The following is a 16,514-nucleotide window of genomic DNA, read 5'->3' as shown; positions in this document are numbered from 1 at the left end:
GTAGGTGAGGTTTTATAGAGAGGAGAGAGATGGAGGGATGATTTTATAAAAGGAGAGAGAGGGGAGGGCTATTTATAGCCCAAGGCCTTCTCCTTTCTAAAAATATCTAGAACCCTCCTTTATCATTTTGCCTTTGGTTTTCTATATAAAGACTAAAGGTTCCTTTGGTGTGGGACCCACATGAAATATTTTATGGAATATTCTGTGGGTCTCATAAGATATTTTTTGAGGAATATTTTCATGGGTTCCACCAACATTTTTTGGGGTTTCATAAAAATTTTGAGTTTTTGATAATTTTTTTTTGAAAAAAAATTGAGTACACCATTATCTTCATATTGACAAAACTAAGAAAGTTGACTTGTACAAATCTCCTCATTTTATTTAGGAAAAAAGTTATGGCTCTCTGACTATTTGAGCATATATTTGCGAAGATACGAACATCATAAGTATAACTGGTTCATAGAAGTCTATTCGATTCGCATTTCAGGTTCATATGCTATTTTCACATAAAAATATCTCATAAATTTATTCAGAAATCTTGTTGAAATTTTTTGGGTCTTACACTCAATGTATGTAAACTCTTCACATTCCATTTTAATTGTGAACTTTTCACGTGACCTCCTCCCCACTAACTCCCTACTAATGTCTTTATTAATGCCAGACCAGTTAGGGTTGAATCCGATCCGAAATGTCTAAAAGTGGTGAGATGTGGCGAGGAGTGTAAAAATAAATTTTTTCTTGGTAGAAAACATTCCTCCACCCTTATGAGAAATGTTTTTTTATCAAATAGTATACTTTTTTAAAAAACTCTCTCAACAAAAAAATCTCTTATTTGGAAGAGTAAACAAATGAATATTTCATTTTGCTTCACTTTCTCTACATCTTTCTCGCTTCCTAACGTGCCCTAAGGGAAGCCTCTTTTCTTTGAACAGTTGTGGGTCCCACCACACATTTCTCATGAGCACGTTTGTTTCCTCCCTTCTAAGAAAGATGCTCTATTTCTTATGAAATCTTTTCCAATAAACAAACGCCTCCTAAGACTAGGACGGGGATTCATCGTCATCAGAATCAGGAGGAGAAATTACGTCGCTCTAATGAAAGTCCTTGACACAATAGAGGGAGACCCGCGACTTCTCCTTGGAGGCTGGATGGCTGGAGAGTTATGCTTGTTACTAGTGGGGTTTAGTGAAGGGGTGGGGGTTCAACCCACATCCATGTCTCTATCCCCATTAAGAGTCAGCGGATCCTTCTCCCCCTTCCTGAGTGGTAGAGGGGTTTTGTTGCCGCAGAGCTGGGGAATCTGATAGTGGCCATGGCGGTTGAGAAGGCATCCAACTCCTCTCGACTCCGAGCCGCTAGGGTTTCCGAAGAGCCGTTGACGGGACAAGGCGTAGTGCTGCTGGTGGGTTAGGTCACGGGAGATTGCTTGTATTGTGAAACGCAAGTGACCCCTGTTTCTGCTGCTCTGCTGAGCAGAGCATTCAGGCGGCTCTCCTTGCTTTGCTTCCCCCCTCCAGAATGAACACCACATTCAGCAAATTTAGTAAGGCAAGTCATGTGGTGCCACTTGCTTTGTCAATGTTAGGGAATATGGGATTCAGGAGAAGAAGAGAAGTCCTCCTGCAACTGGTTCCATCATCATCGACCGTGATCTCTCTTATGCTGCGACTATCATCTGCTAACCAAATCCTAAGCTTCTCATTCTCACCGCTTCCCTTTGGTATCAGCCCTTGCTACAATGTGAAATTTGCGATGCCAACCATATTGATCATCTCCCCCCCAATAACGCCTACTCGCACTTCTCAATCGTTCCTCCCACAACCTCGATTCCTTTCTATTATCTCTGAGAATGAGACTCGGTCACAAGAAGAAGAAGAAGAAGAAGAAGAAGAAGAAGAAGAAGAAGAAGAAGAAGAAGAAGAACAAGGAGAAGAACAAGGAGAAGAACAAGAAGAAGAAGCTCTTGAGGACCTGGGGAGCTTTTATGGCAGTTGCTTCTCTAAAGAGGGTGGTGATGGCTCAGAGGAAGGAGCAGCGGTTGAAGATGAGGAGAAGGAGAAGAGCCAAAGCGAGAGAAGACCGGCCCTACTCCAAGAGGTGGAATCAATCGTGTCAATGCTACGTGATTCCAACGGGGCGGGAGCTCGACTGTCGCTGGAAGGGTGCGGAATCCGCGTCTCGCCTGAATTGGTGATGGAGGTTCTTTCTAGGGTTAGGAACGATCACACCGCTGCATATACCTTCTTCCTATGGGCCGCTAAGCAGCCTGGTTACAGTCATTGTGTTCGCCATTACCACGCCATGATCTCCATCCTAGCGAAGATGAGGAAATTCGATACGGCGTGGGCTTTGATCGACGAGATGAGGGTGTCGTCGTTGGTGACCCCGATGACACTTGTGATAATGATGAGAAGGTACAGCGCGGTGCATGATGTGGGGAAGGCCATCAACACCTTCTATGCTTTGAAGCGCTTCGGATTCGAGGTGGGGATCGGGGAATTCCACGAGCTGCTCTCCGCCCTATGCCGGTACAAGAACGTGGAAGACGCAGAGCAGTTGCTTCTCTGCAACGAGGGCAAGTTCTCGATGGAGTTGACCAAGAGCTTCAACATCGTGCTCAACGGCTGGTGCAACATGGTGGTGAACCTACGGCAGGCGACGAGGCTATGGAGGGACATGGTCAAGAGAGGCATCCCTCGAGACGCCTACTCCTACAGCAGCATCATCTCCTGCTACGCCAAAACCGGCAGCCTCAACGGCGTCTTGAGAATGTTCAACCAGATGAAAAATGAGGGGGTCACCCCGGACAGGAAGGTCTACAATTCCGTGGTCTACGCCCTGGCAAGACGGGGCCGCTTCCTGGACGAGGCCATGAACCTCGTGAGGAAGATGGAGCAGGGCGAGGGCGAGGTGGACGGCGCGGGCACTGCCACCTACAATTCCTTGATCAGGGCCCTCTGCAAGGCCAGGAGAGCGGGAGACGCACGGGCGGTGTTGGACCACATGCTGCACAAGCGGGTGTCGCCTTCGGTGAGGACCTACCATCCCCTGCTCCGATGGGCTGCGACAGCGGAAGAGGCTTTTCGCCTCTTGGAGGAGATGGCAAGGGTGGGATGCCCCCCTGTCACCGATACCTACCTACTGCTGATCCGCAAACTGAGTCGTTGGCGCCAGCTCGACAACGCCTTGAAGCTGTGGAATGAGATGAGCGACAAGGGGTTGAGCCACGACCGGAGCTCCTACGCCGTGCTGATACACGGGCTTTTCTTGAATGGGAGCCCGGAGGAGGCCTGGAGGTACCACCAAGAGATGAAGGCCAAAGGGTTTGAACCGGAGCCCAAAACGGATGAGATGCTCAAGGCCTGGACATCTGGCAAAGCAGCAGCCAGCATTGGGACAGGGAGCGCAAGATCTGAGTGAAATCTTTTGCTGACAACAGGTACCGCCTATAATCAAACCTCTCCTAAACCTTTATTTCATGCCAAGGTATCTTTAGTTGCAAATTCAAATCATGGATGGAAAATCGCATGTATTCAGATTTTTTAAGATGATTCAATATGCTACAACTGGAGAGCATACTAAATTTACCAACTTGACAGTTTTTGACGCATCAATCTCATAGAAGGAGCCCTTTGAAAACGATTATCAGCCCTGTCAACAAACAATATTGTTCATACTAAGGGCAACAGATTGGAGAGGGAGATTCTACAACAATTATGTGAAACAAAAACACCACTTTTTTATATCATTAATTCACATGGAGCACTGCCACATTTCAGTGGCCTCAAAGCTCATTGATGATGGCTAGTATATAATGTGATAGCTTGGAGGTGTGGCAGTGGTTCATGTTTCATGTGTTCAATTGTCCTCTTAACTGGAATAAGTGTATTTTTTTTTGCTATTTTTGTTCCTTTAATCATTTCATTTTATATGTTAGCTAAATTGTTACTTTGAAAGCAAGCAAATGACCGCCTTCATGCATGAGAATTGACAGACCATACATTTTTCTGGTTTAACGACATTGCTCTTTCATTTATTTCATAAAAGTATTAGAATACGAAGATCTTTACCTGTAACTGTAGATTTTCTCAATAATGAAATGGTGGTCTTCAACAAATGCACGAATAACTCACAAACAAGTGTCTATTGGAGACACTACAAGCATGACCCTTGAAAGGGTATAAAAGGAAGAACATTTGAAAAATAAATAATACTTTATTCATGCACAAAATGCTTAAGAAGCATAATGATTTACACTAAGGGGTTCACCCCTATATATACAAAAAAGTGGAAGAGAGAGGAGAGCTCATTTTGAGCTCTCCAAAAGAGACGTTGGACTCTAGTCCAACGACTCTTATTATAGTTGTTGGACTACAATCCAACAGCTATTTGCACAGTCAAGTTCCAACAGGAACTTGATTGGATCAAATATCTAGTTTCTATTGAACTAGATGCTAAAAAAGAAAATAAAGAAAATAGAAAAAGAAAATAATTATATAATAATATTAAATGATATATATATATATATATATATATATATTACAATTTACATTTTAACACTCCCCCTCAAACTTACGGTACAATGAGCGAAAGTTTGTCTAAGAGGAAGTGAAATCTGGGAGCAGCGAGAGGCTTGGTGAAGAAGTCTGCTAATTGATATTATGATGTAACATATGGCGAATCAATGGTTCAATGTAAGTATTCCTCTCTGACATAGTGACAGTCCATCTCAATGTGTTTACTACGCTCATGGAATGTTTGGTTGCTTGCAATATAGATCGTACTTTTGTTGTCATAGCACATCTTTGAAGCTTGCGTTGCTTTAGCTCACATATCCGCTAGCAATCGTCTGAGCCAAACAACCTCCATAGTGGTGGTTGCCATGGCTTTGTATTCAGTTTCGGTGGAGGAAAGAGAGATCTTCTGCTGCTTCTTGCACCTCCACGAAATTAAGGCTTCACTTAGGAACACACAAAAACCAGTAGTTGAGTGCCTATTATTGGGATCACCTCCCCAGTCAGCATCAGTATATGCAATTAAATTTAATGAAGATGAAGCAGGCAAAAAGAGTCCTCGTGAAAGAGAGGATTTTAAGTATCTAATAATACGCAAAATTGCTCCCATATGCACGGAGGTGGGAGCATGCTGAAACTGACTGACTGTATGAACCACATGAGCTATATCTAGCCTAGTAATGAAAAGATAAGAAAGAACTTCAATAAGCTGCCTGTAAGGAGTAAGATCATCAAGAAGTTCTTCATCACCAATTTTCATTTTAACATTAACAACTTCTGGAGTGTCCACTTTCTTATCATCTGTAATTCCAAACCTAGAAACAATATTAACAACAAATTTAGATTGAGATATCAAATACCCCCGGGGGGAATAAGCAACTTCAATGCCTAAAAAATATCTTAATAAACCTAAGTCAGTCATTTCAAAGTGAGTTTTAAGAAGATATTTGATATTTGCAACTCCTTGTTTGTCGCCTCTGGTGATGATCATATCATCCACATAGAGAAGAAGAATAATGATGTCTGCATCAGATTTCTTAACAAACAAAGCAATGCAAATTAAACAAGGTTGAAAACCAATATCAAGCATAACATGACTAAATCGGTCATACTAGGCTTTTGGAGCCTGTTTAAGACCATAAAGAGCTTTTTCTAAATGAAGAGCTTTAGCCTTAGGGATACTAATACCAGGTGGGGCTTCCATGTATACTTCTTCAACGAGATTCCCATTCAGGAAAGCATTTTTGACATCCAATTGAAAGATAAACCATGTTTTAATGGAAGCTAAGGCTATTAAAGTTCTAACAATGGTCATACGGGCTACAAGAGCAAATGTTTCTTCACAATCGATGCCATACTCTTGGGCATATCCTTTTGCCACTAAACGGGCCTTATACCTTTCCAGGGTCCCATCACTTTTGGTTTTGACTTTGTATACCCACCTACAACCTATAGGTTTCTTACCTGGAGGGATATCTTGGATCGTCCAAGTGTTGACTTTTTATAGTGTATCCAATTCTATTTTCATGACTTCTATCCATTCTATATGATTTTTGGCTTGAGAATAGGATGATGGTTCAATATATAATTGTATTAATGTAATGGCTGCCCTATATGTGAATGAAAAAGATTCGTAAGACACAAATTTTTCTGGAGGTCTAGAGATTCTAGATGTTCTTCTGGGTGGAACTTCGTAGTATTTTTGTAATTTACATGAAAGATTTTGCTCTCTACGTCTTGAATATTATAGACTAACATCCCTATGGATTTGCTCTTCATTATCATCATTTTCAACAACAATAGGCCTTTGATCAGTGTCAAGGTCAGATTCAACATCACATTAATTGGATTTTGAAGTTGGATCAATTAAAAACGAGTATTCAGTGACATCCTTGGATTTTTCAAATTCAAAGAAACTTTCTTTTTCCAAAAATGATACATTTCTTGACACATATAATTTATCATTTTGAAAATCGAAACACCTTTACCCTTTTTTATTATCAACATATCCTAAAAAGGCACATGGGACTGCACGAGGAGAGAGTTTGTCATTTTTGTTGGTGAAAAAAAAATATTTGCATCCAAAGACTCTTAATCTAGAATAATCTAGAGTTAAATTAACAAGCTTTTCTATTGGAATTGTATTCTTTAATGAGAAAGATGGCATCCTATTGATGAGGTAGGTGGCAGTTAGGACCGCTTCAGGCCAAAAACTTTTTTGATTTGCAATTAGCAAAGTCCTAGTAGTTTTCATAATGTGCCGATGTTTGCGTTCGGCTAGGCCATTCTGTTGTGGAGTGTGTGGACATGATCTTTGATGCGTAATACCATTAAATTGAGATAGTCTTTGAATTCTTTGGACATAAACTCTCCCCCTGAATCAGTGCGAAAAACGGAAATATCATTTTGAAACTTATTTTTAACCATTTTATGAAATATTTGGAAGTTAGCAAAGACTTCAGATTTATGTTTAAGAAAATAAATCAAAGTATGTCTAGAAAAGTCATCAACAAAAATGACATAATATGTATAACCACCTTTGGAAATAACTAGTGCGGAGCCCCAAACATCCGAATGTATTAACTCAAGTGGTCGTGAGGAAACAAAAGTTCTACTAAGAAATGGTAACCTTTTTATTTTGCCAATAATGCAATCTTTACAAGAAAAATTTTCAGAATTACAAAATTTTTCCAAACTTGGAAAATATTGAATTTTAGACATATGAGGATGGCCAAGTCTTTTGTGACATAAATCCAATTCTAATTTCTGAATATTATAACAAAATACATTCTTGGGTAATTCCAAAAAGTCCATGTAATAGAGTCCTCCTTCTCTATGGCCTTCCCCCAATCAGTTTACCTGACTCGCGATCCTGTACCCAACAACCATGAGAAGAGAAAGAGATATTACATCCAGAGTCAGATATTTACGAGACAGATAAGAGATTCAAATTAAGTTTAGGGATATATCTAACTTCTGGGATAATTTTTTTTTTGGATTTTTGAAGATTTTCAAAATATCCTATTCCTTTTACTTCAAGAAATGTGTCATCGGTTGTAAAAACCTTTGACACACTTGAGTTATTTTTAAGACATTCGGATATATACTATTAACATTTGGGGTCATGTGAAAAGAAGCACCAGAATCTAAAAGCCAAGCTAAGTTATCTGGACCGGAGAAAGATGTAATTGTCGCTCCAGTTGAGGCTTCGGTTGAAGAGGATACCCCTTTAAGAAGAGGTTGAAGGATTTCCATCAGTTGAGCCATAGATACAGGTGCATCTTGATCTTTTGACTCAGATTCAATAGATGCAACTCTTTTTTCTTCTCTTCTTTTTAACTTTGGACATTGAGGCCTATAGTGGCCCGGTTCATGACAATGATGACAAATGACTTTTTTTTTTATCAAAGTCACTATTTTGCCTTCCAAAATGAGGCAGCTTGTAAGTACGAGTATGATTCTTCGGTCTAAACACAACTAAAATTGAGTCATCATCAAGTTTTGGAGTACTTTTTCTAAGTCTATTTTCCTCCATAGTGAGTTCGTCTATAGTATCAATAATAGAAGAAATTTTTCCACGACGTAAAAGAGCCGATTTGGTGGATTCAATCTCCGGCCTTAGACCATTCGCAAATTGATAGAAATGTTCCTTATCGAGTTGCTTTTGGCAAAGCTCGATATCTTCGGCACAATGCCATTTGGGCTCAAGAAGAGCCAACTCTTGCTAAAGTTCGGACAACTCATTGTAATATTCTCGAATAGTTTTATCTTTTTGAGTCATTGTCTAAACATTGTCTTGTAAATTGCACACATGTACAATATCTTTAAGGGAATACATGTTTTTGAGGTATTCACAAGCCTTATTGACATGCTCAAACTTAGCTAGACTAGAGAATTTTTTAATGTCTATGCTATTGATGAGCCATGACATAATTTTTGTTCACACTAAAATAAAAGATTAAATTAAGCAAATATGTATTTTAAAAGAGTTGGGACAGTCTAAGAGAAATGGTTTGCAAGTTACACATCTCTCTCTTTATATATATATATATATATATATATATATATATACACACCTTTGGGCGTAATAGCGAACACCCTAATTTTTGCGATTTGACCTAGACTAAAAAACAATGCCTACTGCTGATTGCATGTCTGATGGGAGTTCGATGTTAGGGGTTACAATATATATATATATATATACACACACACGATTGCCGATAACAGTGGTCAGGCAATTGTCGAACGAAAATCGGATGTTCCCAGCGTAGGTACGTCCGATTGTATTGTAATAGGATATTTAACGATGGTCTTTGACCGCGTTAATTGTTTTACTATATATATATATATATATATATATATAGTAAAGCATAGGTGTTTGAACATTTGGTACTTGTGATAAGTGTTTGAAAGGTTTTTATGCTCTTTTGGTATTGTTTTAGTAGTTCTGATCCCATAAATGTGTTGGGCATGGTCAATTTACGAGCAATCCACACCATGTTGTGTATGAAAAAAAAATGATATTTGGAACCTCAAATATTTATAAAGATTTGTACCATTGATTTTTTGAACCTTATAAAAACCAACCCATGTGTTAAAATGGAACACTTTGAGAGCTGATCCCTATAAATTGAAGTACATATCACATCTTTATGGTCAGAATTTAAATATAAAACAAAAAAACCTAAAAAACCCATCAAACACGTATCACAAGCACCAAATATTCAAGCACCTAAGCCCCTCTCTCTCTCTATATATATATATATATATATGAGGTAACAAAAAATAAATTGACATCATTATTTTCTTTCGTTCCCTTCTCTTCAGAATATATTGATGTCTTATCTAGTCTAAAGCCTGTACAAAATACTACCATACTGATAGTACTTAAATGGAACAATGCTTGATAAGGACCGCATTGACAATGAAATTAAACAACAAAGAACGATTTAAAAACATGGACAACTAGAAAGATACTGCATGGTACCACTTATAGTAGACAAGGTGGGCTTGGACCATGCCTCTTCAAGTGAGCAGGGCCCGACTTTTTATGATGTGGTTTGGCCAATATATGCAAAAGCTTTATAGTTAGATTTATTGAAATGCGCTTTAACAAAAATCTCACCTGAAGTAGAAAAAGAAAATAATAAAAGAAAAAATATAATAATATTAAATTATATATATATATATATATATATATTACAGTTTACATTTTAACATTCCCTTCTTTTTGAAGGCATCCTCTTGCTGTGTCTGTTTCTTTTTTCTCCTGTTTTTGATCTTGGACTATTCTTATGTTGATGGAAGAATGAAATTTGAATGCGGGGTTGGCCTTTTTGGCTGGGGGTTTAGGGAAGTGGGTGCCTGAAATTTCTTGCATTCCAATGGATCTGGATTGAGTTGCATATCTTTTCTTTGATAAATGAGTTGTTGGTGCCAATGCCAGCATGGAATCTGATTTCATGAGGATGTTCTTGATGGAGTTTATGATGTGTGAATCGGCTCCTTGAAAGTGTGTTGCTTTTTCGGTTTGGTTGATTTATGATGCCCATTGTTCTATTCATTTTAGATTTTTTATCAGAAAAATGTGAAACCTAATAGCAACCTCACCTGAAATTTTGGTTTGATTTGAATTTTGATCTTTTCATATCGAGCTACCCCTTTAAATAGGAGTTGTTGGCTGCAGGGTTCTAACATACACTATGAACTAATCATCATGCCACGATGCTTTCTCTAGTTTCATATATATTATGCCAAGGCCTTCCATCATCTTCATACATTTTAAACTTTATCATGTTTATGTGCTGCACTTAAATCATTTTTAACTCACCAAATGACTTGCAGAAAACATGTGATCGGCTGGTCATAGGATAAATATCTGCTATTTAGGACTAGGTGAACTTACACAAACAAACAATGAAGATCCCACATCAAGCAGCTCGAAGATTGGCTAGAACATGGTACAGGGATTGGTTAATAGTTTCTATGACCTTGTGCATTTTTTTTCCAAGCTTGGTTCCCTTTGCTCATGCTTTTGGCAGGAAGGAATCCTCTTCGAGATCGGTCTTCAGCACACAAATATTTTTATTGATTCCTGGTGTTTATGCAGTTGTCTGGGAGGGTGAAACTAAAAGATGCTAGAAGGGATCGATTCTTTGTCTTCTATTCTTTGATTTGTGTTTCTCTCATTGTATGTAATTGTTATGGAGGCATCGGCCATCTTGCTTACTCTGGCATTAATCCTGTCTACTAGCTTCTATACTTGATGTACCTTTATTTGCAGAAAATTTGCTTCTGCTTCATAGCTGACAAATATCTGGAGTTGTGTATCTTGATCTGTGCCAATTTGTGTTGAAGTTAGTCCATTTAACATCTGACTTGCATTTCTTGCTGACAATGGAAAATTTCTACTTGCTGCTGTAGAATTGGCAAAATCAGCTGCTGCTAGGGCCTTTCTTGTTTGGGCTGGGTGCAACAGTGCTCATTTTCAGAAATATTTGTCAATGTAGCTGGGATGGAGGGTCCATCCATACTGAAGAACAAGACAATTGTAGATGGCATGAGCAGTTGGAACGCTAGTGATTGAACTTCTATTAAGGTGTTACAATGGCTTTGGTGAAAATTTTCAGTCGAATGATGCTTCGGAGTCGTCAAAACCAGCTGTTACTGAGACCTCTCATGGTGGAGCTATCTATCATGACAAGATATGGCTACAGTTCAACACTGACAAGGATATTTCCACTGTGGATTACCCACATTCACGATTTATCCAAAAAGAAAACCTTTCGAGTGCCTAAGAAATTTATAAAGTCCTTTTTCACATGTAAGTTTTGTATATCTACTAGATTCATGCAATATTATTTTATTGATTGCTCTTTTTTTCTGTTGGATACCTTTATGTCATATTTCCTTTCAAAGCAATGTGCATAACTAGTATTTTTGGATACCACATCCTTTTCAAAGTGTCATACTAAGCAATTGCATGTGTTGAATTTATATGTTAAGCATTTCATCTATCTAGTGGCTTCATTCATTGCATCAGTATGTTCTGCTCTTTCTCAATCATACCATTTCCATATGGTTATGAAGCTGCTATCTATCACTTGGTTAAGTGGCATTTGATACCAAAAAGCAGAAATGTAAACTGTTATTATTAACTTTGTGATGAGTTACATCTCTATGGTTCTAAGCAAAGTTCTGGATTCAAAATACTACAATTCAATGCAAACATTGATCAAAAGGATTTCTTTTTCTCTTTTTTTTAAGAGAGAGAAAAGTTCAAGAGGATTTATACTAAAACTTTATTTTTACTAAACATTACTTATAAGAAATTCTGGTGAAAAGTAACCAGGTTAGCAGTTGTCATCCAAACAGCAAATCTGGCTTTTCAGGGTCTTTAAGAGCTAGGTTTTAAATCTGGTCTTTAGTAAACCAGGTTTTCTAAGCCTGTCATCCAAACGGGGCCCTAGTGTTTAGTAAACTGGGTTTGCCGAAAACTCGGTTTTAAGGCAAGAATCAAGTTTTTGAGAAGCTTGGTGTTGTCTCATGTCATCGAAACAGGGCATTAGATGTTGCAAAGGATCTTCGATGAATAAGTAGATAAAATGTTCAAAATTGATTTGGGTCGGGTTTTAGCTCTATCCAGTCCGATTACCCTACTTAGTGGGTCAAACAGCAGGTATGTGCCTTGAACCAAGTCGATGAAATCTTGGCTCAGACCCATTAGGTCATTGATATTCTTATGTTAGGTTTATCTGCAGATTCTGCACCAAGTGAACCAAGCTATTGGCTCATTAGAGAGAATGGAGATATTTTTTTCCATCTTGCGATTGATTGATATAACAACCTGAATGGTCCTGACCGGCTGCCCTGTGGGATATGCCTTATCTGCAGCATAACTCTCTGCAACTCGTCCACTTCGCATAGAAACGCAAGATTGCATGCCCACAGATCCCACATACATATCGCCATTATCTGATCAAGTGAACCCATATCCACCTTCCTTGCCAAACTCTTTTTCTCTCTGCACACACTTGTAAAAGTAAAACCACTAAAGATCCCAAAGAATAAAGTCTAAAGAGAGAGGGAGAGAGAGAGAGAGAGAGAGAGAGAGAAAGAGAGAGAGAGAGAGAGAGACCACAATGGTCTTAGGGGATGGTTGAATAGAAATGCACTGAAATGGTTGTATACCTTATAGAGGAACCATGTCGGTGCATATATAAATAAATGATTTAAGTTCTCCAAAGATAGTTTATGAACAGTTTAATATTGGATGAGGAAGCTGAAACTGCTAACAAGGAAAGGAATCTAGAAACCCTTTAATATTAGTAATGTAGCAACGCTGATAAGGGTATAACCGTATAAGTGGGTGGGACCCGTACCTGAACCGAAATGACCTTAGTGCAGGTTCAGTTAGGGAAATGCCACTCCCCCTCAGCTTTTCCCATTACCAACTGCACATTGGCTGGCCTCGGGTTGGTAAAACCCTTGATGTCCATCCTATCCACCGGAAAGTACACTCAAGCTTTGACCTTGTGACAATGGATGCCACCAGTGAGTTTTGAACTTGTGACGTTATGTGAACTTTGTGACATTCACAAGTAGCCCCTACCAGATGAGTAGAGCTCTTGTGGGTTCTTGTGGGTTGCAGAAATGATTTTTATAATAAATCTATCGCTTAATGGTTTGCACTGTGTTGGTATCAATCTGAAGATTAGAACTATAACGTGGGTCAGACCGTACGGCTAGTAAACAAGCAGAATGAACTGAACAGAGGGTGTTCAAGCTCAGCTCGATTCTTTTGTCAAGCCAAACTGAGCTTGAGGCGCTCATGAAAAGATCAAGGTAAACGAGCAAACTCGTTTACAAAAAAAAAATTATAATTGAAAATAATAGATTTTGTACCCTAAACCTGCTAAGTTAAAAATAGCTCATTTACAAAATAAATATTGTTTCAAACTTGTGGATTTGATCTCTAAACCTATTGCTTACAAGCCAAACACTTCAATCATCTTCATTCTATAATATTAACTATATGCAAAATATATTTATGATTAGATAATGAGCCTATAAGAGCCTAGCCGAACGAACATTGGTTGTTCATGCTCGAGTTTGTTGAGCTGATTTCACAAGTTTGAATGAGCTCTTTACAAGCCCAACATGAGCCAAGCCACGAGCAACTCATCTTGTTACCCAGATCGCTCATACAATAGTCACAAATCTCGCTATTCGGATTTTCTTCTTATGATAAATTACAAATATTTGTTTTTCGAGAAAAAAATATTGACATATCTAAATTGTAAAAATATATAAAAATATAAGAAAGCCCATTGAAAATAAAAAATACAAATCAGTTAATAGCATGATAATATGGTGATGAAAGCACGATGTTTTCAAATTGGTGAAATTTTGCAATTTTTTTTTTGGATTATATTTGTGACTATGAATCCATATTTTATTTAATTCGTGGACATCCCCTTAGTTGATGGTCCATATGCAAGTAAATTACAGGGTCTGATTGCATGTGAAAAAAGTTGAAAAAAGTTTTTTTTTTTTCAAAATGCAAGAGTTCCACTCATTTTTTGTTCATAAAAACATGGAGAAGGTTTTCCGAGAAAAACTTGTCATTTTGAACAACTTTTTTTTGAGACATCTGACTTTTTTCTCCAAATAAACTCTAACCAATTCTTCTTTTTTTTCCTTGTAATAAAATGGGGTCTAGTTCATGCATGTCCTTTATGTTGAGGGTGTATCCTTAATGTGGACATCCGAAACTTCCAGAAATGCTATGACAACATCCTTTTCTAATTAATTCAGGAGGGGGCCTAAATCCCCAAGAGGTTGCCTTGTGGGGCATATATCATGGACATAAATACAGACACGACACGGACACAAGCACAACACGTGATTTAGAAATTTATTACATGACCAATGCAATTTAAAATATTCATATTCGTAAGATCATATTGTTAGATATTTTTATATATAAAAATTTATTATTAGGTAACGTTAATTTTTCCAATATATGGATGTGCAAACTAAATATTAAACTCAAAATTATTAAGCAAGAAGTTATGATAATGATAAAAAGATGGTACAAATACCAACGGGGTCTCGGCTTGTTTGGTGGAGCAGTTAGTGCATGTCACCTTGTGTTGGGACGTTGCAAGTTCAAATCCCAATGGTATAATGTATAACTGGTGGGGGTCTACCTAACCCCAGCTTGTTATAAAAAAAAGTATATAAAAAAAAAAAACAGATGTTAAACTCGTGCCAAAGACTTAGGGTTAGGAAGCAAGCCTAGACGAAAGTTGCTCAGCTTGTGTTCGGCTAGTCAACGAGCTCGTTGAAACTTGTAAAATGGACTGTGGTAAGCCAAACATGAATGGGGCTCGGTTCAACTCAATGACAAACGTTAAAAACGGCAAAATCTCCTTTTTAAAAAAACTCACGAGAATTTGATTTTTTTTCATAAATCTTATGTTTTTCGGCAAAATCTCAGCAATAAAAAAAATAAATTTAAAATTAAACACATTTTTAAAAGAAAATATTAATAACAATTATTTAAAAATAAAAATACACAGGGTTTTCATGATAAATAACCGTTTAAAACATAAATATTGCGTTTGAATCATGGTATTTGTGTTTTTTCATAAATCTCATGATATTTTGAAAATCTCAATAAAAATTGCCATTTTAAACTTTCAGGCAATTTCTCACGATATTATCGTGAGATTTTCATAAATCTCCCGATATTTGTCACTATGGTTCAACTCATAGTCTCATAGCTATGTCACAGGGACACACCATTTTGGTGGTGTATCCCTAACAAGCGGACATGTGGACATGGACACTGACACATGTATATGATATTTAATATTATCTGATTATTTTTTAATATTTAAAGTTTTATTTCAATATAAAATGCATTTTTAACATTAAAATATCAACAAATTACTGATTAAAAAATTAAAGAATTTCGTGTCTTCTTGTCCTATTTCCCCCAAAAAAATCTAAGTTATGAGTCGAACCTGCGTCAGGTGTCCTAGTGTCCACTTGTCTTTGTGACATGGACTCGTAGAAATTTGTTAAGCATTAAAATTTATAGTTTCTACATCTCTCTCTCTCTCTCTCTATATATATATATATATATATATATATTATTCAGTGTAAAATTAATGATTAAAATATTTTTTTTTCAAGCAGTAGTTTTAAAGATAGAATCTCATTTATTCCAGCTCCAAAGCAATGCATTTCATTGGTAAACAAAGTTTGAGCTCAAACTCTGCTTGGCTTGCTGCAGAAGAAGAGTGAAGCTTTAAAGCTTCAAGCTGGGCTTTACTGGTTCCTTTACCAGCTCTATTATCAGGATCGTGTAATCGCATCGTGTCACATCTATCTTTTAACACAGTTCACTTTTTAAAGAGTCATACATACAAGACAGTAGCAGGGGGTCATTACCTGCCAGCTCCCCATTTAACAACTACGTCACAGAAACACTCCCTTTTAGTGGTGTGTCCATGGTGACACTGTTCGACGCTTATGGCTACTATTTTAATATTTTTTATACTTTTTAATTATTTAAATAATATTTATTAAGAATACATTTTTATATATATTAAAACTGTTGATTTTTAAGATAAGGGTGCGTGCAGTGAGGGTGGAGGAAAAACATAAAAAATAGAAGAAAGAACAAATTGGAAACTTGGAAAACGATTATTGTTAAGGGGTGTTGCTCTTCAACTCAGTACTCTGAGAGCATGTACAAGGATGATATATACTTCCCTTGAAGTACTTGTTTTCATACTAAATTTAATGTATTTTTATTATATATGTATATATATATATATATATATATATATATATATATATATATTTGAATTATGAGCCCACCATTTTGTAACTCTTTAGATTTCACTTTTGAGCCCATATGATGATCACATTAGATTCAATGCTCATATACAACATTTCTCACTTTGTGATATGGGAACCGGTACATCA

At 37.4% G+C, this 16,514-nt stretch overlaps 1 protein-coding gene across 1 annotated transcript; it reads left to right on the top strand.

Annotated features, from left to right (window-relative positions):
• The first annotated feature begins 1,265 nt into the window (after positions 1-1,265).
• Positions 1,266-11,406, top strand: LOC149836819 (Tetratricopeptide repeat (TPR)-like superfamily protein). The gene is made up of 2 exons (XM_090007133.1): positions 1,266-3,439; positions 10,938-11,406. The coding sequence occupies exon 1, from the start codon at positions 1,519-1,521 to the stop codon at positions 3,418-3,420; it is 1,902 nt and encodes a 633-aa protein (XP_089863259.1). The 5' UTR covers positions 1,266-1,518; the 3' UTR covers positions 3,421-3,439; positions 10,938-11,406.
• Positions 11,407-16,514: the final 5,108 nt, after the last annotated feature.

The sequence above is a fragment of the Nuphar pumila genome, chromosome 5, assembly GCF_984573655.1.
Source record: "Nuphar pumila chromosome 5, dmNupPumi1.hap1.1, whole genome shotgun sequence".
In the NCBI taxonomy this organism is placed as follows: Eukaryota; Viridiplantae; Streptophyta; class Magnoliopsida; order Nymphaeales; family Nymphaeaceae; genus Nuphar; species Nuphar pumila.
Note: the sequence above shows the minus strand (reverse complement) of the source record. Positions and strands in the feature narration are given on the sequence as shown.